The sequence below is a fragment of the Psilocybe cubensis genome, chromosome 3, assembly GCF_017499595.1.
Source record: "Psilocybe cubensis strain MGC-MH-2018 chromosome 3, whole genome shotgun sequence".
Classification (NCBI taxonomy): Eukaryota; Fungi; Basidiomycota; class Agaricomycetes; order Agaricales; family Agrocybaceae; genus Psilocybe; species Psilocybe cubensis.
Window position 1 is genome coordinate 2,132,292 of NC_063001.1, and position 27,158 is coordinate 2,159,449.

The 27,158-nt window shown below is 48.0% G+C and overlaps 11 protein-coding genes and 1 non-coding gene across 12 annotated transcripts; 3 read left to right on the forward strand and 9 right to left on the reverse strand.

Moving 5' to 3' along the window:
* Nucleotides 1-463: 463 nt before the first annotated feature.
* On the forward strand, nt 464-923 carry JR316_0003479 (uncharacterized protein; the record flags this gene model as incomplete). Its single annotated transcript, XM_047889252.1, has 3 exons — nt 464-550; nt 616-802; nt 856-923. 3 exons carry the CDS (start codon nt 464-466, stop codon nt 921-923), a joined length of 342 nt encoding a protein of 113 aa, XP_047751626.1.
* A 257-nt stretch (nt 924-1,180) lies between these two features.
* JR316_0003480 lies at nt 1,181-1,276 on the reverse strand. The gene has a single exon. It is a non-coding gene; the product is annotated as a tRNA-Ser (tRNA).
* A 232-nt stretch (nt 1,277-1,508) lies between these two features.
* On the reverse strand, nt 1,509-2,818 carry JR316_0003481 (Phosphoserine aminotransferase; the record flags this gene model as incomplete). Its single annotated transcript, XM_047889253.1, has 2 exons — nt 1,509-1,650; nt 1,707-2,818. The coding sequence occupies 2 exons, from the start codon at nt 2,816-2,818 to the stop codon at nt 1,509-1,511; spliced, it is 1,254 nt and encodes a 417-aa protein (XP_047751627.1).
* A 1,352-nt stretch (nt 2,819-4,170) lies between these two features.
* On the reverse strand, nt 4,171-4,816 carry JR316_0003482 (uncharacterized protein; the record flags this gene model as incomplete). The annotated part of the gene is made up of 3 exons (XM_047889254.1): nt 4,171-4,617; nt 4,672-4,740; nt 4,802-4,816. 3 exons carry the CDS (start codon nt 4,814-4,816, stop codon nt 4,171-4,173), a joined length of 531 nt encoding a protein of 176 aa, XP_047751628.1.
* A 4,815-nt stretch (nt 4,817-9,631) lies between these two features.
* Nucleotides 9,632-10,175, forward strand: JR316_0003483 (uncharacterized protein; the record flags this gene model as incomplete). The annotated part of the gene is made up of 2 exons (XM_047889255.1): nt 9,632-9,818; nt 9,871-10,175. 2 exons carry the CDS (start codon nt 9,632-9,634, stop codon nt 10,173-10,175), a joined length of 492 nt encoding a protein of 163 aa, XP_047751629.1.
* A 346-nt stretch (nt 10,176-10,521) lies between these two features.
* On the reverse strand, nt 10,522-10,836 carry JR316_0003484 (uncharacterized protein; the record flags this gene model as incomplete). The annotated part of the gene is made up of 2 exons (XM_047889256.1): nt 10,522-10,734; nt 10,834-10,836. The coding sequence occupies 2 exons, from the start codon at nt 10,834-10,836 to the stop codon at nt 10,522-10,524; spliced, it is 216 nt and encodes a 71-aa protein (XP_047751630.1).
* A 1,135-nt stretch (nt 10,837-11,971) lies between these two features.
* JR316_0003485 (Succinate/fumarate mitochondrial transporter) lies at nt 11,972-12,774 on the reverse strand (the record flags this gene model as incomplete). Its single annotated transcript, XM_047889257.1, has 4 exons — nt 11,972-12,144; nt 12,203-12,358; nt 12,421-12,642; nt 12,711-12,774. The coding sequence occupies 4 exons, from the start codon at nt 12,772-12,774 to the stop codon at nt 11,972-11,974; spliced, it is 615 nt and encodes a 204-aa protein (XP_047751631.1).
* A 987-nt stretch (nt 12,775-13,761) lies between these two features.
* Nucleotides 13,762-15,052, reverse strand: JR316_0003486 (uncharacterized protein; the record flags this gene model as incomplete). The annotated part of the gene is made up of 3 exons (XM_047889258.1): nt 13,762-14,445; nt 14,795-14,855; nt 14,991-15,052. The coding sequence occupies 3 exons, from the start codon at nt 15,050-15,052 to the stop codon at nt 13,762-13,764; spliced, it is 807 nt and encodes a 268-aa protein (XP_047751632.1).
* Nucleotides 15,053-15,221: 169 nt separating this feature from the next.
* On the reverse strand, nt 15,222-15,755 carry JR316_0003487 (uncharacterized protein; the record flags this gene model as incomplete). The annotated part of the gene is made up of 2 exons (XM_047889259.1): nt 15,222-15,357; nt 15,415-15,755. The coding sequence occupies 2 exons, from the start codon at nt 15,753-15,755 to the stop codon at nt 15,222-15,224; spliced, it is 477 nt and encodes a 158-aa protein (XP_047751633.1).
* Nucleotides 15,756-16,855: 1,100 nt separating this feature from the next.
* On the reverse strand, nt 16,856-18,293 carry JR316_0003488 (uncharacterized protein; the record flags this gene model as incomplete). The annotated part of the gene is made up of 7 exons (XM_047889260.1): nt 16,856-17,282; nt 17,358-17,408; nt 17,714-17,806; nt 17,859-17,997; nt 18,049-18,109; nt 18,158-18,217; nt 18,261-18,293. The coding sequence occupies 7 exons, from the start codon at nt 18,291-18,293 to the stop codon at nt 16,856-16,858; spliced, it is 864 nt and encodes a 287-aa protein (XP_047751634.1).
* Nucleotides 18,294-21,476: 3,183 nt separating this feature from the next.
* JR316_0003489 (uncharacterized protein) lies at nt 21,477-22,356 on the reverse strand (the record flags this gene model as incomplete). Its single annotated transcript, XM_047889261.1, has 3 exons — nt 21,477-21,653; nt 21,706-21,798; nt 21,856-22,356. 3 exons carry the CDS (start codon nt 22,354-22,356, stop codon nt 21,477-21,479), a joined length of 771 nt encoding a protein of 256 aa, XP_047751635.1.
* Nucleotides 22,357-22,830: 474 nt separating this feature from the next.
* Nucleotides 22,831-24,770, forward strand: JR316_0003490 (uncharacterized protein; the record flags this gene model as incomplete). The annotated part of the gene is made up of 9 exons (XM_047889262.1): nt 22,831-22,949; nt 23,016-23,092; nt 23,153-23,352; nt 23,412-23,550; nt 23,608-23,722; nt 23,775-23,837; nt 23,897-24,150; nt 24,203-24,441; nt 24,492-24,770. 9 exons carry the CDS (start codon nt 22,831-22,833, stop codon nt 24,768-24,770), a joined length of 1,485 nt encoding a protein of 494 aa, XP_047751636.1.
* Nucleotides 24,771-27,158: the final 2,388 nt, after the last annotated feature.

Sequence of the window (27,158 nt, forward strand, 5' to 3'; positions counted from 1 at the left end):
GCCAGCAAATGTAAATTCACATAAGGGAACTCATAGTTCTCTTCCACAGGTTTACAGCGCTCTGCCACAATCGTCTATACAATTTCACAGAGCGCCCTGTAAACGACTCTCGGAGCTACGTCGGCGACAACTCTTTGGAGTATGGGGTTCTTTTTCCGAGTTGTCAAATTCGCAGTTAAAGCTACCGCCCAGTTGGTCAGGGTAGGTGTTGTGAAAGCCCTTCTACCTAGGATTCCCCCACCCAACTGGGTTGCTTCAAAAGCCCCATCTGTGTCTACGACTCCACGTTCCATCGGAGTTAAACGCCCATCAGGGTATAAGCGCCGGTCGTTTCTGTTAGTTCAAGGCACGTTTCTTTTACATCTTGAAAATACGGAGGCTGACTAACGACCGTAACTCAACAGACGATGAAGTAGATAGCTTCTTTGATTCGAATTCAGAGGGCCCCAGTTTCTTTGAACAAATGGAATCGGAGGATTTCGACCAAGGAGACACGACACTTTGCTCAATGGAGGATTCCTCAGTGATGGATTTCACTCCATTGTTCTCGGTATGTTCATTAAAAATATTTATACCTAAGTTAACATACACTAAACTGCTCAATCGTTTACATAGCACGATTCTTCGGTGGACTTTGGCAAGGCAAACTTCAAAGCGGCATACCCTTCAAGCATTTTCGACTCATTTGATATGGATAAGGACCAATGCACTCTACTCGTACAAGCCAGTGCACGTATCAGTGAGATTTTACGTGAAAATCGCCGACGGCTTGACTCGGGAGAAGATCTATGCATTTCGCGCAGTAAGTGCTATTCAGTAAATACTATATATGCCCTCTAATCCAAATCTCTTCAGGGGAAGCTCGTCGTAAACGTGCCCAAGAGATATCTGCCGCCCGAAAAACACGACACTGTCTACTTTGAATCCCTCTGATGACTATTTGGTAGACCATGTATCGCCGTCACATTGAATAGAGTTCACAAGCTTTGCCAGTCGTCTATCTTTACTGTGCACTTTTTGTGATCTTTGCCGTATTTTGCGACAGGACTTGTGTCCAAATCTAGGTTATATGATAGAAACCAACAACAGCTCATGTCATTGTAGTTGTAAGAGGAACAATGCAGTGAATTTCGGTGTAGTCAAGAGGATAAAAAATTAGTCAAAAAAGGGACAAAAAATGCGTCACCTGAGCGATTCGAACACTCGCGGTCAAAGACCAACCGCTATTCAGCTACTAGGTAGCAGGCGATCCCGTTAACCACTCCGGCAAAGTGACTATACTGACGCCTTAATTTATTGCAATGCTAACCGTTAGGCATTTAACCCCACTCCCTAAAATCTTGCTACGACGAATTCAATCGACGTTTCCCTTCTAGTAAACATAATTTAAAAGCAAGACTGGATTGCGATGAGTACTATGCTACAAATTTAATAACATAATTTTGAGTAGAAGATTTTTGTTTTTGACTTTGATAAGGGGGCGGAAGAACGGATTTTCATGTACATAATTATGCTTTCAGAGATTCTGAAGGTAGAGTAGGAGGCACGAGAGGCGGCTGGTTCAAGAATTCCCGAATGTAGTCCACGAGGCTATCGGTTTGTTCCTCTGTTATAGCGTTGTAGAGGGACACCCGGATGCCTCCCACCGAGCTGAATGATGAATTAATTAATTATGGGTTCAGTGAGCTTTGATGAATAGAGCGTACCGATGCCCTTTGAGCCCTTTCATACCTTTGGCCTCCGCCCCGGCCAAGAAGCGCGCTTCTGCGCCTTCGCCGAGCACCTCGAAGACGACGTTCATCCAACTTCCACTTCCAGGTTTTACATGGCCTTTCAACAAGCCTTTTCCCTCTCCCTCCCTCAACACTTTATAAACCTTCTCCTGCTTCCTTTTGTTGACAGCCTCATAGTAAGCCACACCCCCGAGCTCCGCATTGCGCTTTAGCACAAGGCCGGTGACATAAACCGCAAACACCGGGGGCGTATTCGGCATGCTCTTCTGTTCCGCAAAGGTCTTGTACGCATACCCAATCGGCACCGGGATCGCACCCAGCTTCGCAGCGGCGTCCACATCGACAATACAGTCCTGTCTAACAATGACAATAGTCAACCCCGCAGGCCCTAGGTTCTTCTGCGCGCCAGCATAGATGATAGCATGGTCCGCGAGCCTAGGGATAGGGCGCGACATGAACGAGGACGAATAGTCTCCTACGAGCGGGAGCAGGCTGTTCTTCGGCAGACGGTCGAACGGGAAACTCTCCGGCGCGCTCTCGTCATGCGAAAACTGCACGCCGCTGACTGTCTCGTTCTCGCAGTAATATATCAGCGCGGGGTCGCTGGAGAACGCGTACGTGTCGTGGGGCGGGATGCGGTCGAACGACTTGCCGTCGGCCGAGAGCGTGCGTGCGTCGACGGCGACGTTCACCGTCGCACCCCCCGCGAGGCGCCTCGCCTCCTTCGCCGCCGCGGCGCTCCAGGATCCAGTGAGGACGTAATCCAGCACGCGCGCTTCCTCTGGCAGATCGGGGTGCAGCAGGCGGTGGCGCGCGAGCATGTTGAGCACGACGGCGGAGAACTGGCCTGTGCCGCCGCCCTGCAAGAAGAGAATGGAGTGTGTAGGGGGAACGGAGAGCTGGTCGCGGATCTGGGCTTCGACGGTGCTGATGTACGCGCTGAATTCTTTGGAGCGGTGCGAGATCTCTGCGATGCCCATGCCTGTGCCCTCAAAGTTGAGCAGACCTTTGCCTGCCTCTTCCAGAATGGAGACTGGCAGCGCCGACGGGCCTGCGCCAAAGTTTATTACACGAGAGTCTGCCATGGCGGGGGTTGAGTCGATGAAAAAAAATGCGAATGTGAATGAGGTCAAGACCAAATTTATCTATAGGAGCTTTGGAGAGAGATGATGATGACTCGATCTCATCTTATCAAATTCCGTCATCTTTGTAAATAATACGCAGCAAATAATTCCTCCAGCGAAACACTGCTGGAAATGCGTCCGTCGTCCCGAACTTCCAGGTGGCAGACTACGCTTCCAAATCTTGGCCAATATATTGCCACATAATACTAGAAAGCTGGTCTGACAACAATCTGTTAGCCCCTATGGACCTTCATTTGACGACGACTTGCCTGCCACAACCTGGGCCTCGAGTGGTATCAATGCATTGACATGGCGAGTACTACCTGCACGTTTCCCATCATCAATCGCAACACCGGTCCTCGACACCGCACACTTTCATGAACCTCGTATGTGGGATAGATCCATCAACGTCATATGCCATCAATTGGGTATATTCAGGTTAAAGAACCATTAGACGTGTCCGTGAGAGGGAACATACACGTCGTACATCTTCCCAGACGAGACCCAACAGCAAGCACTCTGACACCGAGGCAGTGGCATTGTGCACAAGTTTCACATCTGTGATGTCCGGCCGTCCATCACTTGACTGCCAGCTCAGAAACCGGCAACAATCAGGGGGGCGACATCTGTACTGGTCACAGAAAACATTGCTCTATACTTGGGTAGGTGCCAGCACATAATAGCGACGAGGTAGCAATCTTGTTTGGGGAGGTTGTATTGTACATCGAGGTCCGAAATGAAAGAACTCTGTGCAAAGGGGCATCAAGCAAATGAAAGTATGTGTGCTACGAACAAAGGTTAAAGGACGATTGAAGCATTCGATGGCTATGTGATTGTCCATAATGGCAAAAAGCAGCGAAAAGGAGATTGCAAAGAGATAGCATCGACAACAATGGAAAGTTTAGATGAGAAAGCGAATAGATAAGTATGATTGACGATGCGAGTTGAACAAAGACGACAGATGTGGAAAGGAATATAACAACACACAAGTCAAGTAAATGTTAACGAAGATCAAAGGGAGTGTTTGTGATGCAGAGGGATACAGTATGATACGAGGAAATAGGATTTGCAGCTATTATAGAGTCGAAGAGCATTGTTGAAGCTTTTGAGTGTGCAGTGATTTGTTGAAATATATTGTTGTATTGTATGGACGTGCAGTGGATCGTAAGCAGATTTAAATAAGTGCGTCGCGAAAGCGTTGAATTGAGCTAGCTGATAATGGTGCAAGGGGGCGATAAAGCAGATTGTGATGGCAGCAATAGTTTATGGATGGCGATGTAAGCAGCGAAATTGAAAGGAGCAAGTTGATAAAATCAAAAGTTGATGTGTGAGCTGGTGATACAAGGGCGGGGCTGTTCAGGACGGGAGTCATAAGAAACCGGCATAAGGTTATGAAAGAGAACTCTGGAAGGCATGAAACGAGATCTGGGTGTTGATACATTTGAGGGAGGGAATAGAGAGGTGTCGCGTAGAGGAAGAGGAGGAGATGGAGATAAATTTGAGATTGAGGCGATAGGACTGGATCTGAGAGAGGACTTTCGGCTGCGGACTGGCCCTAGACCAGAAGAGGATATATGTGAGTCTGGGATGATAGAGAGATCGGCAATATCCCAAGGATTGATGAGCTCCGGAGCCGCGTCGAGGGTGGATATCCAGGGTAGATCGTCAAATGAGTGGGTTGGACGAGACTCTACGCGGGGGTTTACGCGGCGGCGGCGAACGGAGCGAGTTGTGGGCTTTGAGCGTCTACGCGAGGATGTCTGATAGATAACGCGTCAATAGGAGAAATTTATTGAAAAAAAGACGCGACTGACTGAGGTGGGTGGGGGACGCGCGAGACAGGAGTCGGCTAGGGGGATAGGAGACATAAGACGCTCAAAAGGCTAAAACACGGGAGATTAGCGCGCCATTTGGACAATAAAATGAAAAGAAAAGAAAGCTCACGACAGACTGGGGCATGTCGAGGGAAAACTGGGGGAGAATGGCTGGGAGGGAGGGGCAGGGGCAGCCTGGGCAGCAGGAGGAGTGCAGAGTGCAGAGAAGATTGGGAGAGAAAGGATAGATGTACAGAGACAGATAAGTTAAGTTATATTCGGAAGTAGAGGGAGGGGCAAGGCATAACGAGCAGACAATGGAGAGAGGAGTGAAGATAAAGAAAACTCGCAGATGACTCCCCACTAACCCACGACTGCTGACTAACCTTAAACCCCCTCCCGATCTCACTCTTCCCGATTTGGCATTCTGATCTCCCTGACAACTCGGCGCGTCCTCAACCCGCGTCACTCCCTCCTGTCTGCGTCCACGCCAGAAACGCGTCCTGCAGTCTCCCCAATCCATCCTTCTCTTTCCATATCTGGATGTCTCCGGCACATCTGCCATTGTTCTCACTCTTACCCATGCTGTCTAACCCTCTATCGCCTGAAGAATCCACTTACAAGATCCGTCTTCACCAATACTCTTCACGCCACCCAACAAGGGTTCACCCAACATGCATAACTAGTCCTACGCCGAATCACCGCTGCTCCTACTTGCTCTACCTGCCGCGCGGTGATTATGCCGCCCCGCCTTTCACCGTCGTGCCGATAGCTTCCTTGTCCTGCACTTTTGCTAGTTTACAGCACTACACGACGTTCTGCCACACCACTGTCTTGCGTTTGCGCTATCTCTGGCCGCCTTACTATCCATTTGTCTAATAAACCAGGGTTCGCCTCGCTTATAGCCAGCGCCTCCTGATTTATACCATATCCGTCCAAATTGCTCTGTTCATTTTTTTGCAGCTCTACGAGCGATTCTCGTTTCATTCTAGAAATCAGTTCCATTCCGACATGAATGTATGATCACTCTTCACTTAACAATTTTTTACAATTTGCCCGGGATCCCCATGGTCCCCAGTTCCTGGTTTGCGTTACTTGTATGCACGGCGAAGGCGCGTGCGTGTACGTACATCTACACGCTTCATCTCGAACGCGACGCGACGCGGCGGGCGGCATCCGACTCCGCCTCACCTTGCCCGCTTACCTGACTCGTGCTCTGTTACTCATCTCTGCATTCCATTGCCCGGCTTCATCCTTTTTCCCACCCGCCTAGATCTAGATGGTAGTCATCTACACTCTACAGTACAGGAATCCCTTCTCGACACAGAGACAATCGTGCATGTATACTTGATTTGGTTACCTCCCGCTCAAAACTGGCAATGGATGGTGCTCTCTCATGACTATCAGTTTCTACCCGGGATATATTCCCGAATGCCATATCACAGGTATAACATAGTCTCACGGACTGCCCAATGGATACGAGGCTATACTTGTCCTTCCCGTGCCGAGTATATTTCTGGTCCTCAATGTAGTCGCAGATCCGTCGAGTCATTCCACCAAACTTGGTTCAGGATGCGGGATTCACCTGGAGCGTCTTTCTCCTTGAATAATATCTACCCATGTGAGGGTGTTACACTTTCCTGCGGTGGGGACTTTTCCAGGTCCCCAAGGAGCATGTAAAAGCTTATGTTGCCCTACGCCCAGGTATCCCACTACCAAACACCTTTTCTAGGCAATAAGCAGTGCAATAGACAAGCATTCTATATCTGTCAAGGCGGTACCACGGAAAACAATGGGGGGTCTACATGTACGAGATATGTGGGTCGTATGTTAACCTTAAGGTCGGGTTGGAACCTGTAAAGCCCTCGGAGTCGACCTGTAGTAAATTAGGAAAAACGCAGCCTTTTGACTCGGCGATACAGTGCCCCTTTGCCTATTATGTCGTGTGTATTCCCTTTAGATCTTGTCTATGTAAAATGGTGGGCTACTGAGTCAGAATACTGGCGTGAGCTCTATTCTTGGCCCATTCTCACAGAGGAGGGTGGGATACATCACGCTATTGTTTCTTTGTGAATGAGACCTTACGGATTTATGTGAGTGATATGTGTGATTAGCACACAGTATAAGGTCTACAACCTACAGCTAAGACCACCATACCCACTGAGCCAAGTCGACCACATGCATTGCCGACGGTGTGTGGTTACTTTCTAATAATAGACGCGCGCTAATTTATATCTTGTTATACACGCATCGCGTTTCACTCTTTTATTATGTAGACCGTTACTATGCTCAGAGTTAAGCATGGTTGATATCCTACGAATAGCTGTTAGCACGTATCACTGTTTCTGCATTTCGAGTGCTTATCACGCCCAAGCCGGACGTTGGGCATTCAGCGATCAACGCGCTGATAGGTGGTGGCATTGCCAATCAGATCAAGGCAGCAAATAAGAGACCCACAGTGGAAACACTTTGGTGGTGAGTGAAGCTGAAGCCGATGAAAAGGCGCGGGTTATTTGTGGTTTCCTTGATATATAGTTGGAACATTTTGCATTTCGTGACTCGGTTTGGACACCATGTTCCCTGCCTCATTTGAAAATCCGGAGGTTTTGTAAAATTTTGATATGACATTCAAATTTTCCGGCAAGAATTTGGTACACACTACACCCAGGTTGTACTCAAATTCCTGATCTTGCATCGTATTACGTACTTATTTGCCGTGCACAATAGTAAGTTTATCTACATACTACTAGAGTGTAGTTTCCTCTACTTCATACTTTCAACTCATGGAATTTATATATTGTTCTTTGAGTTGAGTACCAATAAGACTCAGGGCAATCAAAGACACAGATTCAATGTGGTTAGGCTGACAGTATGCTTGTAATTTAGAAACAAGAGGTACAAATGCACGTAAAGATGTTTTTTGTTTTGTCTCGAATATTCAAGTATTCGTTTTTATTCCCACTGAAGCAAGGGTTTCTTGTACACAAGTAACAAATCTGATGTTTTTGAAAATCAGTTGTTTTATTACAGAATTTGAGGGTTATAGGGTAGGGTGAACTTTGGGAGAACATTTATTGAACGCAAGTTTCATTAATATATTAGGGAGAGTAATGTAAATATATCGATGTAAAATTTAAATGACGGATAAGAGAGATGGTATGGTACAGTTGTTCAATTACTATTACTCGAAACTGGGCAAGAAAAGGGCTTTGTTAGATATGGGCTTTCGCAAGTGGTTATCACCACAGATGCCGCATTGTGATTGATGCATTAAATGCACCAGATGTCAGGGAGAGTGTCTTGCAACGGTATTGCTCAGAAAAATTGATTCCAATTGATTTCTCCGTCGAGACACTCCCAAATATTTGGGGCTGAGAGTAACGCACCACGAGCAGAAGTACTTTATACTGTGACACTAGCGTCATAATACACATTTAGGGTAATTCCACATCCGAGTCTTTCCACATGGTAACGTGTTTAACACTAAATTGAAAAGTTTTCTGAATTTTATGCTATTGCAGTGACTCTAACTCTTCCTGCCCATAATGTGATGGGGTCATATCCAAGTTTAAAGACGTTTATTCCAAGCCAATCACTGAAGCCAGTTAATTCTTCAATGTCGAGGCTCGATGCACATTGACATGTATTTTTGCCTAATGCAGTGAGTCTCGCTGCGCCCGCAACAAATCAGCCAACGAAGCAGATCATGGCTTCTTGATATTATCCAATCCCTTTAAACCCCAGGGTACGATTGTAAGTCCGGACGCGTATTTGCGTGTTTCGGTGGTAACACGGTCACGTGATTAATTAAACGCGTCAATTATCATGTCAGAAGCTTGATAATGCAAAGTTTTACCGGGAGATTCTCCGAGAAGTCAAAAGTGGAATACAATCAATTGTGAAGGAAGACAATGAGGAAATGCATGGAACATACACTGCGGGCTCCGATACATGTTTGATGTCAAACATCGTCAATCAAACACATATTATGTAAGAAGACGATGTTTGATGTCAAACATAAGTTGTGTTTGCTGACAAACAAGCATCAAACATAAGTTATGTTTGATAGGCATGTGATATCAAACACAACGTATGTTTGACGCCTGTTTGTCAAAGAACACGGGCTTGACAGAAAATCTGTCAAGTTCGCTGTAAGATAACAAACGTACATTGTGTTTGATAAATAGTGTTTGATTCCAAATATAACTCCTGTTTGATAATTTGTGCATGAAATCATCCGTATATTCTGTATGTTATCGACCATAAACATCAAACATAAGTTGTGTAAGAAATCAAACATAATATCTGTTTGAAATCAAACAGATTGTCAAACAGACATCGACACGCTCATCGTGCCGCTCAGCGCGCGCCTCCTCGCGCGATCAGCGCGCGCTTGACGCGCGATCGGCGCGCGTTGAGCGACACGCCCAGCGATTTTACGGCTATTTTGGCGTCTCGGTGATAAGCGACACACCTCACCAACGCTACTTAGGCGCTTGTGTATTCAGCGACGAGAACACGCTCTTCATTCAATAACGCTGTATCAGTGACGCATGTTTATTCAGCGAGAAAAAACGTATTTTCGAGTGAAATATATGTATTTTTGGGGCTCGGGTGTGTCCTACTACCATACACATAAATTGACAAATGCTACACAGTCAAAGCTGCTTTTCTCCCTTCTTATTTCTAGAACCTGAGTCTCTATTTCACTGTAGTAGCAATGTATATACTCACATCAATGTATTTTATTCGTTTGCCATCGTTTGCCATTGCCTTCTATGAATTGATGTCTCTCAGAACAACTTTCTCGCAGTCTCTTATCACTCACCACACTCCCACTCACTCACCACACTCACTCACACTCACTCACCACACTCACCACACTCGCTCTCACTCGCTCAAACACATTCATTCATCGTCCTCGCTCATCACGCCCTCTATCAACATCGATATTCGTACCATGTCCACAATAGTCTCCAACATCTTTTCCACCATCGTTTCCTTCGTCAACGGCATCAAATACGGATTCGCGTCGGGATGCGAGATCGTGGAGTGGTTATGCACGTACGGAGGGCCCGCCTTCGGGGCGATAGCTCGCTACATCAACAAAAATAGCGAAGCGCCAGTTGTTCTGCGAAATCGTAGCGGTATGCCAGTGAGTATTTGTAGCTTTGAACAGCGTCTTACCGCTCCTTTCAGGAGGAAAGTTGATCAGCGACATGGAGGCTCAACACTCACCAGCCAACGACGCCGATTTCGAGGAACTCATCCGCGTTCGCCAGGAGATTAAAACCCTGAAAAAAATTCTCGACAATCGAAGCGCACGTACTCGGCCTGGTACATCGGAAGCGCACGAAATTCAGCTCGACCGCTTCGAACTTGAGCGCAAGAAAGTTCTCAACGATATCGCGATCGAGGCCCAAATACGTGCCACCTACCCTGCGCGAGCCCTGTATCTCGCAATGTGCGAGACATACGATGTCGCTCCTGTCCGCACCGACTAGGCGCCCCGGCGGGTTTTTCTTGTTGTTATCTTTTCTTCATTTTCTTGTTGCTTTCTTGTTGCTTTCTTGTTGCTTTCGGTTTATCGCTATCGCTTCGTATTATTGTACATATATCCCTGAATTTTACCATTTGATTCGCTATATTTGTATCATACTCATTGAAGACTCATAATCTCATTTCTGAATAATAAAACTCCTTAACATTCGCGGACATCTGTGGCCTATGTTATTTCATGAAGCTTGAAACAACATTTTTTTTATTACCAAACAAGCGTCGTCAGCACCTTTAGAGGCAAATTAACGCGCGTTTGCCGTTTGGATACCTGCTGCACCGGCACCTGCTGACTCAGTCCTGCCCTTGTCCCTGCTGCAGCTGACTCTGACTCTGTACCATGCGTATCGACGAGCTGCGCGACTGCGACGGCGCCGTGTTTGTCTCGTACCCTTCGCCATCTGTGCGGTCCGCGTCCGTCTGCGGCTTCTGGTAGGTATCCTGCTCCTGCTCGAGATCCTCCTCTGTGAACTCTCCCAGTACGGGTTCCGTGTCCAGGAAGGTATCCTATTGAAAAAAAAAAGACTGTCAATGTCAATAAAAACACGCACATAGAGAAAGAAGTAAAAAAAAGAAAAGGAAAAAAAAAAGAGATAAAACACGCACCATCACCAAAAACAAATTCTTCTTATCATGGAAACTCCACTCACAGCGGTCCTAACAGAAATCACACCACGCATGTCGTCAACACAAGCAACTCAGCAAGAAAGAGACGTCAATCTTACAGATGTTCTCCGGGGGCCACTACAATGCCAAAGAATTGAGCGTCTGCGGATGGGGCGAGAATGGATGCAGGACAATGGGCTAGCTATGGAACGTTTGGTATCAGTTACGCATGCCAGGAAAGCGAGACGCATCAGGCTCCGATTTCGGGTGTATGCGGATGCGCAGGACTTCAGGGCATACGCAAACAGCAGAGCGGCGATGACGGGTTCCACACATCGGGCACTGATAGAAACAAACAGCGCCAGATTCAGCGTAGCCTCCTGGAACTGCAACGGAGGACTCGCGGCATCAATCCATACGCCAATGTATAGGGATCTCGTACTATCTAATGATGTTACCTTCTTCCAGGAAACACACATGGCGCCAGGGCAAGAGGATATTCTGGATCTACCTCGCGGTTTTCATCCAGTGGCACGATCGCGACCATGGCGGCACCCCCTAGGCGGCGTCACTGTAATTATACGGGACACTGTAAAATATAGAATATGCGACGAGATCATGCACCCAGATATACTGGTCCTTGAGCTCCCATCCCTAATCCTAATCTGCTCGTATCTTGTGCCAGAGAACTCCAGATGGGAATCTTGGACGCATGTGGACCCTAAGACATGGCTGGGGGAGGCTATCGAATATTTGTGTCTTGCGATCCAAGGCATACATGATTATAGGCGACCTGAACGCGCGTATAGGCCTGCAACAAGCAGCGGGATCGCACTTAGTACGAGTGTCTCCAGATAATACCTGCATTGCTAGAGGGAATCGCCTACTGGAAATCATGGGGCAGAATTCTCTGCATGTCGTGAATGGGACACCAATCGACCGAACGCCGTTCCCACAGTGGACCTCCAGTCAGGCCAACGGAGGCCGCTCTGTCATTGACTACATCATCGTCTCGGAAGACGCGCTCCTGTCGTTGGAAGCCATGGATGGGTTGGAGGAAGAGTGGATGACCATGCAGGGATACATGTGGAGATGAGATCTTCTCTCACTCTTGGGCTGATCGTCTCAATAACGCCGCTCACGCGTTCATAAACCGCGAACACGATCGCCTGCCCGGGTGCCACGCGCAGCACGCGGGGGTGATGCCCTTGTAGAATGACCGCACGCCCTCCATCTTCCACATATCTGCCGCGATCGCGAATATGCGCTGGAAGGAGGATTGGCCTGGAGTTGCTTTGGCTTTTTGTAGACCTGATATAATTGATTTGAGTAAGAGAGGCTAAGAAAGTGTAGTTAAAAAGGGACGTACGAGTTTTGATAGTGTCTATTGGTGCATTTGAGAACGGACCCATAGCTCCAGAGATAAGACCAATCATCATGTGTTGGTAGGATGGTAGCTCGACCAAGTCTGGCTGGTACTTATGCGCGAGCTTCTTGATTTCTTGGTACGCGGTGAAGTTGGCACCTAAGGTGGACACACAAGCCTTAAGAAAGGCGTTCTTCGGCTATTCACGAATGAAGACGTACCCTGATTCGTAGCTTGTCTCAGTGGCGTCAAAGAGACACCACGATACAATGTCGAGATTCCTTCCTCACGAATGATGGTGTACACAGCATGACCAGCATTACGGTACCGAGGCGCTTCAAGAGGATCGGCCAATGAATGTTGTTGAGCTTGCAGAGGAATCTTCACCACTTCCATGGGCGTCACGATGGCAACAGCTTCCGTCACTCCAGCCCCAAGACCGGCTATACGCAAGTAATTAAAAGATGACATCAGCTCAACACCTTCGCGGCAAGAGAAAAGAATTACATACCAATGAAGATATTCCCAATACTCGTCTTCCCTGTTTGCTTATCGGCAAGCCGACGATGGTACATCTCCTCTCAACTTTTTAATAACCCTTGCAGTATGTTTTTCTCTGTCTATTATTTGGCAATACAATTAACACACGATAGACTTCGACGATGCCAGCGGGAACATCTGTGTCTATATCCTCCCCAAGTGGGATGATCAATCTTGACAAGGTACGGGGAATTCAGGCTCCAAGAAATGCTGAGGAAACGACACGACCCAGACATCGAGGAATGGTATGCCATTGACTACGAAAGTCTTGCAAATTACCCGCCTTAACTCAAGCATAGGTTTGGACGTCTTCGGCTGAAGGGCCCATGGGCTCATCCTATGCAGCGAGGTTGCACTGGTGGAACGCGCGCACCTGGTCAAGGGCATGCACCGACGACAGTGTGCAGAACTCCACGGTTGTGGAAGACCACAAAGTCATCTTCGCGCCAGTCGTGTGGATACACCAGCTGCTCCAAAATTCAGCTTCGAACAAAAAAGCGCAGACAATATGCGAACTTACAGAAGGAGCGATCGCAGGTCATTGCTACGACTCCTGGAACAGGTGCAGATCAAGTGTCTGCGACGAATACTGGGTTTGGGTCCGAGGTCGATAACGGCAGTTCTTTATTCTGAAACAGGAGTACTTCCCATTAAATATAGGCGGTTAATCCTAGTACTACGTTACGACATCCCTCCCCGGAGAGCGATAGTTAGGATGGTTGAGAGACCTAGTCCGGGCACTGGATCTACTTCCCTGCCCGGCGCAAGTAACAGCAAGAGAACTGTGGGAATCGGAGGGCACTGCGAAGGTGATCAACGCATCTACGCCCGCTCCTCCCGATCCGATCCCGATCCTCCCGCTCCAGCATCCGCAACCGCAACAGCATCCGCATCAGTGTCCGTATACACACTAATCACATTCTCTGCCTACACATATACACATTTCTTAATCAGATAAAATCAAACTCCCACAACGAAAGAGAAGTGACGTACCATCTTCATCTTCATCCCCACCTTCCCCTTCATCCGTCGAATTCGAATGCGAAACGGGAAACACCAGAAACAGAGCTCAAAGCAGGCGATGGCGCTCTCTCCCCTGCACCTCCTTGTTCGGAACCCTCACCCGAACCCTCAACGACCCAACTACGACTCACAGACCCGTTGTCCGATACAAACGACGACGATATCTCCTGCGTGTCGTGCGAGATGGAAATAGACTCTGACTCTGTCCCTGAAAGCGAAAGGTACGGCGAGTGCAAAGAAACAGGCGAACGGGTACAACGACGCGGAATGCAACGACGCGGCGCGCGGCACGAACACGGGTGCGGGCGGCGAGAGTGTGAACGGTGCGGGCGCTGGTGTGGGTGATGGTGAGCAGGTGCGTGAAGCGTTTGATGAGGCTGGGGCTGAGCCTGAGCCTGTTGTGGAGGCGTTTGACGAGGCTGGGGCGGAGGTGGAGTGGAAGGGTACGGTGCAAGTGGGTACACACTCCTCTTATTCGCCGGTGCTTGTGCTGGTGTATTCCCATTCCCAATCCCCAACACCTGCTGCTCCCTATTCCCTTTACCCACCCGCGACCGTGCCTGCAACTCCCGCTTCACCGCATCCACATCCATCGCGCGCAGCACCTGCTCCGAGAGCGTCGGGAGCAGCGCGAGGAGGATGTTGCGATGTCTTCGTGTGTTTGGGTGAATTGAGTGCGGAGGCTTGTAGGTTGTAGTAAGTTAAATAAGTGTAGGGGAAGGGAGGGAAAAGAGGAAAAGGGGTGTTAGTTGTGTTTAGAAAATTAGAGATAAGAATGGGAATAGAATAGGATAAAAAAGAATGGGATACAATAAAAGCAAAGAAAATAAAAGTAAAAGCAAAAGCCCATCCGACGGTTCTTCTATCCATCCTGCTATCCGTCCTGAACCATCTATCCACCCGTATCAATCAACCCGTACATGCATGCATCGGCCAAAACGATCTATGCGAAGATGAAGACGAAGGCGAAGGATACACCCTCGAACAAACAACAACATGAACAAGAACCAGAACCGTGCTCGTTCAAAGTACCTCTGCAAGATGGATGGAATAGAGAACCTCCGAAACTGGAATCTGTCCATTCCACCGAAATCTATCCAAATAAACCCACAAAAAAAACAATCCAAAAAACATACTCTCTAAAAACCACACTCCAAAAACAAAAAACCCCAAAAACCAGAAAAGAAAGAAAGAAAGAAATAAAAAAATAAAATAAAAAAACACTCACACATCCCTCGCCTGTTCCTCGGCGTCCATCTTCTGCCTCACCTCATCAAGCCGCACGCGCATGAACCCGCGCGCGTCCTATAGGCCGCCGATGATGGTGGTCGTTTTGAGTGCATTATTCAACTTTGCCAGATGTTGCTGACGTTGCGAGCTAACATTCTCCACCTCCATTTCATCCTCTTCGATAATACCGCCGGCCACACGACCATGAGCGTCCTCGCCTTCCGGGTGATCAATAGTCCTCTTTCTCTCTGTCTGTCGAGATGACCCCATCCCTATCAAGCGCGTCAGTGGACAACGCAGTCGACGCTAGATTCGTCATGGACGGCGCGGCAGACCACCCATTCACATCCCCTCCAATACTCCCACTAACACTCCAACTAAGCGTCATCGCACCAAACGAGCCAAACGGATCCGGGCCCTACTTGGCAGGAGCCATCACAAGCGGTGTATTCCCCCCTTTCTTCCCGATCCCAATGCCCATACTCATCCCCATCCCCTTGCCACCCCCAGGCGACGCCAGCCGCGAAAGCGTGTTCAAAAACGTCGACTTTCGTTTCTTCTCCTTCCCCTTCTTCTGCTGCGCGAGGGGCAGACCGGCGGGGTCGATGGGCAGCGATGGGATTTTGAGGCCCGGGTGCGTACTGCGCAGTTTCACGTCGAGTTCGATGAGCTCCGCGGCGGTGCGTATGAGCGTGAGGTTGTGTGTGGGTGCTGGTGTGTGCAGTGTCGTGTTTGTTATCACAGGTGATGGTGGTCGGTGCATGGGAGTAGGTGCGCGGCGGCCGTGGTGGTGGTGGTAGAGATAGAAAGATCGGCGCGGGTGGTGGTGGTGGTGGTGGTGGTGGTGGTGGTGGTGGTGGTGGTGGTGGTGAGAGTCGACGAGCGGGGGTTGGATTCGACGATGTCGGCAGCGTGGATAGCGACGCGGACGATGCAGCGGATGAAGACGACGACGATGACGTCGGTGTGGGCGGGACGAAGTGAATGGTTAAAGTAGACGCAGACATCATACAGTGGGGAAAACCAAAAGCGCCACGATGAGATGATGAGATGATGGGAGTGTACAGGTTCGTGTCTAGTGCTTTCATTTCGTCTTGATTTCGTGTTTGGGTTTGGGTTTATAAGTCGGAATTCGAGTTTGTCTGGTGGGTGTTGTGTAAGATATGCTATGCTATGGTGTGATATGTGGTGTGTAACAGTGTAAGATGTTCAGAGCGTACTGCAAGTCGGTGTGAGGTAAGATGAGCTGAGGCGCTAGTGTCAGCGTCGGTGTAGGCGTAGGGTGTAACCGTAGAACACAAACTGGGTTGGCAAACCAAAAGCCAATGTGAAGGTCGATAGTCGATAAACGGTGTTGGTGTAGGTGTAAGTGGGCAGTGGGTATACCACGCCATTCTCCCCGCTTCAGATCGAAAGGCAAAGTCAAACAAAGAGTCAACAGTCGAATCGAAAACCCGCAAAAAGGGGTTGGTGGTGGTGGTAGCACCCCACTGCACAACTTTGCCTGGTCTTCCTCGTCGTCTTCGTCGTCTTTTTCTTCTTCGAAATGAGGCCGTCGGAGAGGATGTGGACGTCGATGTCTACGCCCGTTTCCATGCCCATGTCCCTCATTGTCGACTTCATCGTCTTCATGGAAATCGTCCTCATCATCCTCTGTATCGTCCGATTCGCTGGGACTTACTAACCCAGGCTCGTCCCCGTCCTGCGCCACTGTAACATGTTGGTTGAATTTTTTCTTCCTCGCTTGCTCTAATTCAAATTGTACATCCTCCTGGTCCGTTTCTCCCTGGTTTTCATCGCGTACCGTATGATGTGGGTTGAAGCTTTTGGCATTCATCTTTTTCTTCCTATCCCTAAGAGCGGCTATTTGGGCGTCTGCTCGCCATCTGTTGGGGTCCACGGCGATGTTTGTGTCCAGATTCTGACGCATTGCCTCCATACGTAGAGCCTCGATCTGACGCTCATTGAAAGCGGCGCGTTCCCTCCACGCTCAAGGTTCAGGCTGGCAGGGTCGAGCGGCGCAAAATGGCGGACGAGCCTGGGTTGATGTTGCAGTTGTGGTTGCGGTGGAGGCGCGTGAACGGGGGGCAGATCGGGGAGCTCTTCCTCTTCGAATACGCCCAGGCGAGCATTCTGCGACATCCATTCACGGAGGAGGAAGACGGCAACGAAGATGAGTACAATGAGCGATGCGATGATCAGGCCGGTGAATATGTCTGCCGAGGGCGCTAACCATGCCGGATGTGAAGAAACCTTGGAGAAAAAATGCTGTTGGATGGCGGCCCAGGGGCTTCGTAGCGAATTCTATCGATAGAGGAAGCTATCAGAAGTGGATATTAGATTGAGATCCCGGATGAGTACGTACGCGGATTCTCCCATGGAAAAGACGTCCACACTGTTATGCATGGCAATATTCCTAGCCAGATTGTAGCAACAGCTATAATACGAACAACAGGGAGAAAAATAATTGTTGTAAAAGCCGCCGAATTACCCGTCTAACGTCACTGTCCGCAGTCCCTAAGCCTAAGTCGTAAGTAAGAGGGAAAGGATACAAAAAATACCCTCGAAAAATCTCGCATGCCCGAGGCATGGTGTTCATGGTATCATCTGGAATACAACTTCCAGATCGCAGTTTGATGTAAGCCAATTGGACAGGAATGCTGCTTAAGCCGTCCGTTCGAGTAGTATTTGGCCAGATCACTGAGGAGACCATACGCCAACCTCACTAGAGAATCAGAGCGTTCCTCGTCGAAGGCAGCGGTGAACAAGCTCCAACTTAAGTAGTCGAGCACGCCAAAGATGTCGCTGAGCGTCCTAGTGAACTGCGTCGTGATGGGCACGACTTTTGCCTGGCGAGGTGACGCACATGGACGACAATGCTCTCGTCTTTTCTGTGCCGCTCCGCCGCGAAACGGAGGTGAAACAGTTGTAGAAGTAGCCTAAGTGAAGTGGCAGCCAACCAGAGATGTCAGTAGGAATCGTTAGTGTTCGGGATAGGAGATGGGCTATACTATGTAAGTTACTACAGAAAATTAGGTAGACAGAACGAAACATACCTGTGTAGAACAAGAGGAAGGAAATGGTGAAACGAACGACTTGAGTGAGAATCGTGTGCGTCTAATCGCATGGTTAGCAAACGGCGGGTACACTGGAGTTGCGACTTACCAGACATGCTTCGAAACTTTTGCGATGTCTTGTTCGCTGACCTGTATCTGCGCTGAATGACTGACCCAATATACAACACTGTGCAGAAAATTGTGTTACTTACGGCGAGCGTAGAGATCTCATACGTGCTTAACATCTGTGTTGGCACTTCGATTACACCTCACGCACAATATCATTCGGTCCCCATTTCGCTCCCTGTAGTAGTATTTGTATTATTTACATGGTACACTACGCTAGACTGCCTACATGGATAGCAGCGCTACTCGGTCTATATGTGCTACTTCACCCGCTAGATGAGCATGGTTGGAACAGAAGAAGAAGAAAGCGTGAGAATATGGCCAGCACGCCAACAAGTACCGCAGAAGTTCGATGCCGCTCATGCCGTCGCCAAATTGGTGATGCGCGTGATTGGTGGCACGGCATCAGCGGCATCAAACTTCTGTCCTGTATCATGGCGATTTTGTGACGGTGTGACGCCTTTCCACCTCTCTCTCAACACTCACTCCTATGAAGCACGTCGTACGTAGAGATGGTTCGCATACGAGCTTACTGTAGTAGTAGCACTTTAGTGTAGACTCTAATACCATAAACTTAGCTAGCTGCGTACTCTAGTAATACAATTTTAGTTCAAGTGACATAGACCCGGCTTGGAAGGGCAGAGGAAATAGTCGGGTGAGCGACACAGAACGAGGAGGAACTACAATTCATTTGGATAGTGAATTACGCAGAAACATAGGTGCGAATCGTATTTTTATTACTATCAGGCAGGAAACACAAGCCAAGAACACCTTCTACAGCACACCCGCCGCCTCTTCGCCTGCCAGACCCGTATTCGAGCGTCACAAACATAGGTGAGGAATCATCTTTGCTATCAGTGCAGGAAACATATTCTACAGCACATGTGCCGCCTCATTGCTTTACAGACCTCACTTATTCAACGACGCACCCACCTACATTCAAGAATTGAACGTTGAATGCTGCCATAACTTTATGTTTTGTACGACGCTGCCTACTGTAAGCACCCGATCTGCGAGGTACCCTCTTTGCAGGTTGCCGTTTTAATTTGGATTTCACGATATCGGGACTTGTGTAGGATGTGCACATGGCTTCCGTCGACTCTCCTGCTAATGCAACTATATGCAAGTCTATTCTCATCTGACACGAGTAACGTAAATATCTCATTTACCCCCCCCCCCCCCCCCGTTGCTCTATTGAACCCCACAATTGGGATGACAGCCAGCGCTTTCACATGTTATTTACAACATCCTGATTTAATCAGGGGCTGCTAGAATTTTCGCTCATTCCGCACCTCGACTCGAGCCATATTTTTGAGAAGTAAGTTCAACCTTACACGCGTGTAGGCAACGCTCGTGTCCTTTCTGCCTCCGTACTAGTCTCTTGTTTGGTAAAGACCAATTTTTCCATTGCTCCTCTTGCGTGTTATCATTCTGTCCTCGTTTCATAGGGACTACATCTAGTATGTAGACTACATGTTCGACGCCGCTCATGCCGTCGCTTGATTGGTGATTGCGCCAGCATCACATGTCGCCCAATTATCTTATCTTATCGCTGTCAGAATAGACAAAACAGCAAGAGATCCCTTAAGACTGCCGGCGCAGCGCGATGGCAGGCGCAGAGCGAGACCTGTACTCGGATAATCCAAGGTGGCTTTACAATACGGATTGGTTTAACGGGCAGCCTATGATCAGATCAGAGTGGTGAAAGTGTCAAAATGAGTGAAGGCGTTAACAGCCGTGATTCATACGAGTTCTGAGAACACACCCCCGAGATTGTGTGGTTCAGCAAAGAAACAAAAAGATGATTGAGATATCTGGATATGAAGAGCTGTTTGAATTGCACCAATGCTAACGGAAGGCCACAACATATGTGCTTGTGGGACTCGATGAGAGCCATGAGCAATTCACATAAGATAAACACAGTCCGGCTCGATATGGTGCAATCCAATTAAAACAGCACCTGCAAAGGGGGTACCTCCTAGACAGAATGCTTATCGTAAGAAGCATCGCAGAAAAAAATATGGCAGCGTTCTGTGAGTGTGGCGTCGTTTATTAAGTGACGTCTGTCAGGCGACGAGGCGGCGCATATAGAATATGTTTTCCATACTAGTGATAGCAAGATGATTCTCACCTATGTTTCTGTGTAATTATGTGACCTCGAATGAAGGACTGGTGGGAGAAGAGGCGGCGCGTATGCTAGAACATGTTTTTGGTTTATCTTCTCTGTACTGATAGCAAAAGATGATTCTCACCTATGCTTTTGCATAATTCACCAGCACATGAATTGTCATGTTCACCGGTCTTTGAATTAAAGTTATTATGGTGTTAAAATCTACGTTAAAGTATCCCTACCGCTAAGCTAAATATTTGAATCGAATTTACATTCGACCCGCCGCATTGGAGAGTGGGGGTTGTCAGAGAGGAAGAAAGGCGTCACACCGTCACAAAATCGCCCTGATACAGCACAGAAGTTCGATGCCGCTCAAGCCGTCGCAACATTGGTGATGTGCGTGATTGGTGGCACGGCATGAGCGGCATCGAACTTCTGCGGTACATGTTGGAGAGCTGGACATATTCCCACGGTTTTCCCTTCTTTCCTGCGCACCATCCTGGCCACGACGTTCGGCGGGGCTGGTGAACCTGAACCTGTCAAAGCAGCACGTTGAGATTGAGTAGCGTAGCAATTTATGTACATGGACTAGCGTAGTGTGCAATGTATATAGTACTAGATCAGAGGAAATATTCTGCTACGAGATGAGGACGGTGACGCGTCAGAGGCATGGGGATCATATAGACTCTACCACCCGGTGCGATGTCTAGCGTACGCCCTGGTTTTGTAGGAGGTATGATGCTGCACATTTGGTCAGTTATCCACACAGATCCACCTTTAGTGAACAGAACATCTCTTGGTTGGTGAGTCGCAACTCCAGTCTACCCTTCAATAGCAAAGCACACTGACTGCTTGCGGACCGTCCCGACCGTCCCAAGGAAAATTACAGACTGCTTGCTGAGCGTCCCTGGAAAAACTACACTCACTTATTTCTTACCGAAGGTGCTCGTTGCACCGTCTGCTTCGTCTTGCTTCACTTAGGTATATTCGGTACACTCTACATGCAATTTCTTACAACTATAAACTTAGATTGAGTGCGTCGCAGCAAAGGAGGCCACAGGGCAGCTCTTAGCACCCACAAGACAGCTCACCTCCTTCCTTATGTTTTTACTCCAAGGTAAGCGTTCATCTCATAGCCGTTTATTAGCTGAAATTTATTGTTTCCGTAACAGTACTGCCTAATCCCTACTGTCTATTCTGCATCATTGACTCCTGCGATGTTGGCAAGGGCAGCTCGAACCCGAGCGCTTTCCCTCCTCCCCTCGACACGACGATGTGCCTCCGCCCTATATTTCAGCTTCAACTTCAACACGCTATGAACTGGCCAACATTTATCGTAATCCCTGAGAACCGGCCAACGCCTAGTTGCCTACCACGTGTGTCAGCCTTGCTTTTGAGTAGTAAAACAAACTGGTAATTACCTCTTGACATATTGCTTCAATTTTTTCCTTTTTCTGAGATCTGTAGCTTTTACTCATATCCAGCGACCTCCTTGCTTCTCGGGTGATGTATCCCTACGGACAAAATCAAGGCATCAGTCAAGTATGGTGAGCCACTATTGATTTACATACCACCATATCTCCTATATCTTCCTCAGACCAGTGGAAGTCGTCCCTCAGGACTGTCTGGATATTAAACCCACCACTTCCCCGACGGCCAGGTTCTCCCTTTGGCTTCTTATACATTTCGCCTCCTGGGACCGGCGAAGTCACGCGAGGATGAGAAGGCCCCGCCACTTGGAGGATCATAGCGGGATCAATGGGTTGCCCAGGATCGACCTGCACATGAGTTGCTGGTGTTGCAATTGAAGGCCCGATTGGAGGGACAGGTACGGTGTCCTGGCCTGAAGGTCCCTCTGCCTGTATGAGCTCTTCAGGCCCTGGAGCTGCGACGGATGATGGCTGTGGCGCGGCTCCACGCGGAATGGCGTGTCGCTGTAGCAGCTCTGGAGTCCATTGGATACGAGGGGTAATCTTAGGTAGAGGTTCTTGACTGGGTAAGAGGAATTCGATCCGGGGAGTGATGAGGGGGAGATGACGAATGTATTCGTGTGAAGGATGCGAGGATGACATGGTATATGTCGAGGAAAGATTGTGCGTTTTTCTTTTCATTCACTATTTGTAGTTTCGTATTCGTCGCTCAATCATCCCCTTTGTTTATTCTATGTAACGTCTCGCTCTTCCGCAGACACTCATCCTCAGTGTGCACGTCAAATCTCAGTGCACGTCAAATACGCACCAATTGTTTCGCAAAGTCGCTCTGCTAGTGTCAAAGATTGTTTGATCGATATCTTCTCACCGTAGGGGTAACCATTGATCGCTACCTATCATTCTTTCATCAATATCTATTTCAGGGAGGGCTCAAGAAAGCATCATTTGTCTCTACAATGAGTGAAAACCCCAATGACAATATTATCAGACATTGAGCCTTAGTTATACAAAATGAGCCTTAGTTCCAATATGAATACGGTTTGGCAAAAACGTGACAAAAAGGCGACACGACTCAAAGGGAGATGTTATCTTTGACGAGTTATCTGTGACTCGTCAATGGCCAGTGCCAAGGGTGTCACAATGACTTCCGGCGGCGCTGGCGGTAAAGTACTTAAAGAGCAGGAGTTATCACCAGTCGTAAACGATTCAAACCATCAGCACCCGCCATGGCAAGTGTAAGCTTTGCATCCTGTAGTTGTCGCCCGCTGACATGTTCGATAGGAGAATTTCGCAATATTCAGAACATATAAGTTGCCATCCATTCTGCCTATCAACACTTTATTGTTCTCAGAGGACGCTAGACTCTTAATATCTGGCGGTGAGTCTTTTCCTATCGTCAGTGTTAGGTAATCTTTAATAAGAACAATATCATACTTAGGAGATGACGAGACGGTATATGTCTTGGACACAAAAACGGGGGAATGCATTCAAACTCTTGAGGATGACAACTGGGGACAAATCACCACAGTTGTCTGGGGACAACAGGAGTTACCCAACAGAGAAAACGGCGTTGTGTTATGCATTGGCACGGGGAGAGGGTGTTTGGCGTTGGTTGCGCTAGACTATGATGCCACCGAAGTACTTCTCTTTCTCGTTTCAACTTCCTGTGTCCTTACATTCTGTATATCATTCCTTAGCCATTCCCAGTAGGCGCGAACACATCTCCTGTATTTGCGTTCAATGACTCTGTCGAGAAAATGGCTTTCGACAAGCTCAACAATCGATTAGCCGTCACAAGTCACTCCGGTGAGATCAAGGTTTTTGCAGTAAACAACAGTAAGTACTCTTGTCAATCGCCCTAGCACTCAAACCACACGAATATGGTACTCCTAGCTTCCTTGAGGTTATTGTGGGCCGATAATATTGGCAAAGTGATCACCAGCGGCCTATTCTTTTTTGGGGGGTCGAATCAAAGCCTCTTGACCATCGGGTTGGAGACATCGGAAATGTGCGTTGATGTTTCTGTTTCCTTGCAATATATTCACGAATTTCTACCACAGGAAGTGCCTCGATGCTTCAAAGAGAGGTCCGCCATTATGGACGAAACATTTGATTGGTGGGATGTACGTGCTACTTTATGGAAACCCTCCATTATTTTGATAAATTTTTGAATATTTGACAGTGGAAGCGCGTCTCTGTCCAGCGATGAAACGTTGCTTCTTGTAGACAACCTTGCTACCGGTAACTTCGACGTCTATCAGATCGCCGACAACTCCCCTCTTCGTTCCCTGCCAATAGGCTCGACCCGTCGATTTTCCAAGCAATGCGCCTTCTTTGAAGGTTCGAAAATAGCAGTTTGCGGCAGTGACACCAATAAAGTTTTCATTGTGGATGTCGCAAACAACTATGTTGTTCAGACACTGACAACATGTCGAGGTTCGACTTTTCGCTTACCCCCGCATTTCAGTTTATTAATTTGTGGACTTAGGTACTTACATGACACAAACGGTCTGTGTTACTCCATCGTCATCGCGCAACGTCTTTGTCGCCGCCGCATGTCGTGGCTATGTATATATCTGGGAAAAATCAACTCCTCAAGTCCAGGTAAATGTTCGCGCAGATGACCCTCCCCCTTCGAGGTACCGTCGCGTTGGATCCGCTATTTTGCCTTACCTGGGATTTGCTGTCGCTGGTACTGTCGGCCATTGGTTACCACACGCCTGGAAGGTGAGCAGCTTACAATCCTTTTGGCATTTGACAAACTAATGATATTCAAGTTGGGCCAAGACATAATCATGAAGACTGCTGATTATCTCATCCAGAATGGCGCAGATAGGACGATGGAACTTCCAAGAGAAGCTGTTGACAAAATCTTCGAGATGGCGGCAGCGGCCTCGAGGGCTTTGGATATGTCGTCGGCACTGGTGTCGTCGAGGACTCTCGACATGGCTGCTATTGCTACAACAACATACACGGCTGCTACTGCGACTGCTACGATGACATCCCCTTCTGCTACCTCTCTTTTTGACATGGCAGCAGCAGCGGCTGGCCATTAGAATCTGCATCTGCGTATCCTTCTAATTTGAAACGTGCCCTAGATTTCTTTTGTACATTTATGATATCGGATAATGACATTTTGCTGAGTAACCTGACTACATGCATCGAAGCTATGATCTACACAGTTTTCCATTATGTTCTCAGTGGTCAAAGAATTTGCCTATCTACAGGTCGGAGTCGGGATAAAGATACACATACAGCGACGTCTCTATCTTCCCATGGGATGATACATTTGGCAAAGTGTCCTTCTACAGCTGAAAAAGGAAGGACTTCGAGGATATCTTGGACGTCGGTTCCCCATAGTTTGGCACGAAAATGAACCCACGGGATATAAGGATCGTATTTGACCCCCGCTTCTTGGTATCGATTAACCACAAACCATATATCATCCCTAAGTACTTTTTTAGGAAACTTGAGGACATTCTTGATACGGTAGGGCACATTTGACGCATTGAGGACCCCGCTATTGCCTTCATGTACGTCCCAAGATGTATAAGATATCCGACCAACGCGATAACGGTTTGTATACATTGCCCGCGCGGGCACGGTTGTCACACCATACCGTAAAAATGCCCGAGTAATGTCCATCTTTAACACCACCGCACGTCGATCATCGTATGGGATGGCTTCTTCTTGAAGATCTTCTTCGCTTTCCTCGTCGTCTGTCTCAGTGTCATCGTCGGCCTCAGCATTTGCGACATCGATTGTCTCTGCTTCTCCTGCGAGTATGTACCGTCCTTGGGGCATCACCAACTTGCGAAAGATCGGCCAACAGTCCCGAATAGCTTGTGGACATCCTGGTCTTTGAAAAATTGCCATAAGTTTGGACCTTCTGTGCCAGGAAGTCGCAATTGTTTCCTCGTACTCGCCTACTATAGATCAGTAACCATGAAAGAGCAGGCAACAGGTAAAGCAAATTACCTTGCTTGTAATTTGTGGGAATTCTTTGCAGCATCCCAATCATACGTTCGAAGGGAAACGTCCACCAACCATGAACAGGCCCATATTCGATGATAAACTCCCTCATATGCATAGCCATATGATGATTAGGAACACACTGGTAGCTTGGAAACAGCCTTGAAAGCTCGGAACGGTATTGTACCATCAAATTCAGGTATTCATTGGCCATAGCTGGTGATGCGACCCGGGAAGTGATGACAGATATGGCCTCAAAAAGAAGCATCGTGAGGCGCAAAAGTTCTCGACGTGTTTGGGCAGGTTTCGAATGGTCAATTCCCGACCATATTCGGATGAGGGTAACTGGGATGTAAAGTGCTGCCGCAATGCGCCATTGGTCTGATTTGAGTTTTCCACTCTTTGCGGACATCGACCAGGGTAACGACGAGACCCATGACGGTTTTACCATAGCTGCAATGTCTCGTCGGATGGATTTCATGTCTTCTGCTGTAAGTATCTTTCCCTGCTTGCCATCCACTTCTGAAGTAGCCTGGCTTGACTGTGACTGGCCGAAATTTTTAGTTGTTAGAAGAATTGAAAAATTTAACAACGTACGGATCTTTCTTTACGCTATTCACCGCGTATTAAACTATCAGATTGATGTTGAGGTAACGACGATGCAGACGTACCCATTGAACAAGCATTTGGGCCAGATCTTCTTTCTTGACTCGCATCATACCATTTAACGTGTCCCGGCCACGATTGGTGATGGTAGAGGGTATACACCCCAGATGTTTACCAACAAAAACAAGGGCTTCTGCTGCGGTCTTCTTTGCCAACTCGTTTGCTACGTCGGCATCTTCGATTGGAAGAGGCTCTGCCAACCATTTTCTGATGATGCGTATTCCTTTTTGACCAGACTCTGAGGTTGGCAAAGGATTACTTTCATTGCCCTCAATGTTTTGTAATATAACGCTATCGCTCGATATAGGTGTTTGTTGTTTCTTCTTCTGCTTGGGTAAATCAGAACCGTCACCGAGAATGTGCTGAAAATGCTCTTTGATGAGTCCAAGAAAAAGGTTATGCATCGGGTCTACAACAAGGCTCATGGTTGGCCGATAATAGGGCAATCGATGAAATTCTGACGTGCGCAATCCGGATTTGTCGAAAAGGCTTGCAGCGGCCTTTTCGGAGGGGGCTGCCTGGTATTTCCAGGCACCATCTCGACATTCGTCATCGGTGCGCCATGTCCATTTTTCATAATCGAAGTTGTTGAATGTATGCACAGTTTTACTACACCAGCACATCGAACAGAAATATTCCTGATTGTATGAAGAAAATCCACCAGCCTTCCGTGCTGCAGGAAGATCGGCGATGATTGCAAGAAGAGCACAAAGAATAATGCGCCCCATAGCGTAAAGAGCGGTGCGCGTAAAAAAAACACCCACCCAAAACAGCAGGAAAGTGTCAACAATAGGGCGGAAGTATGG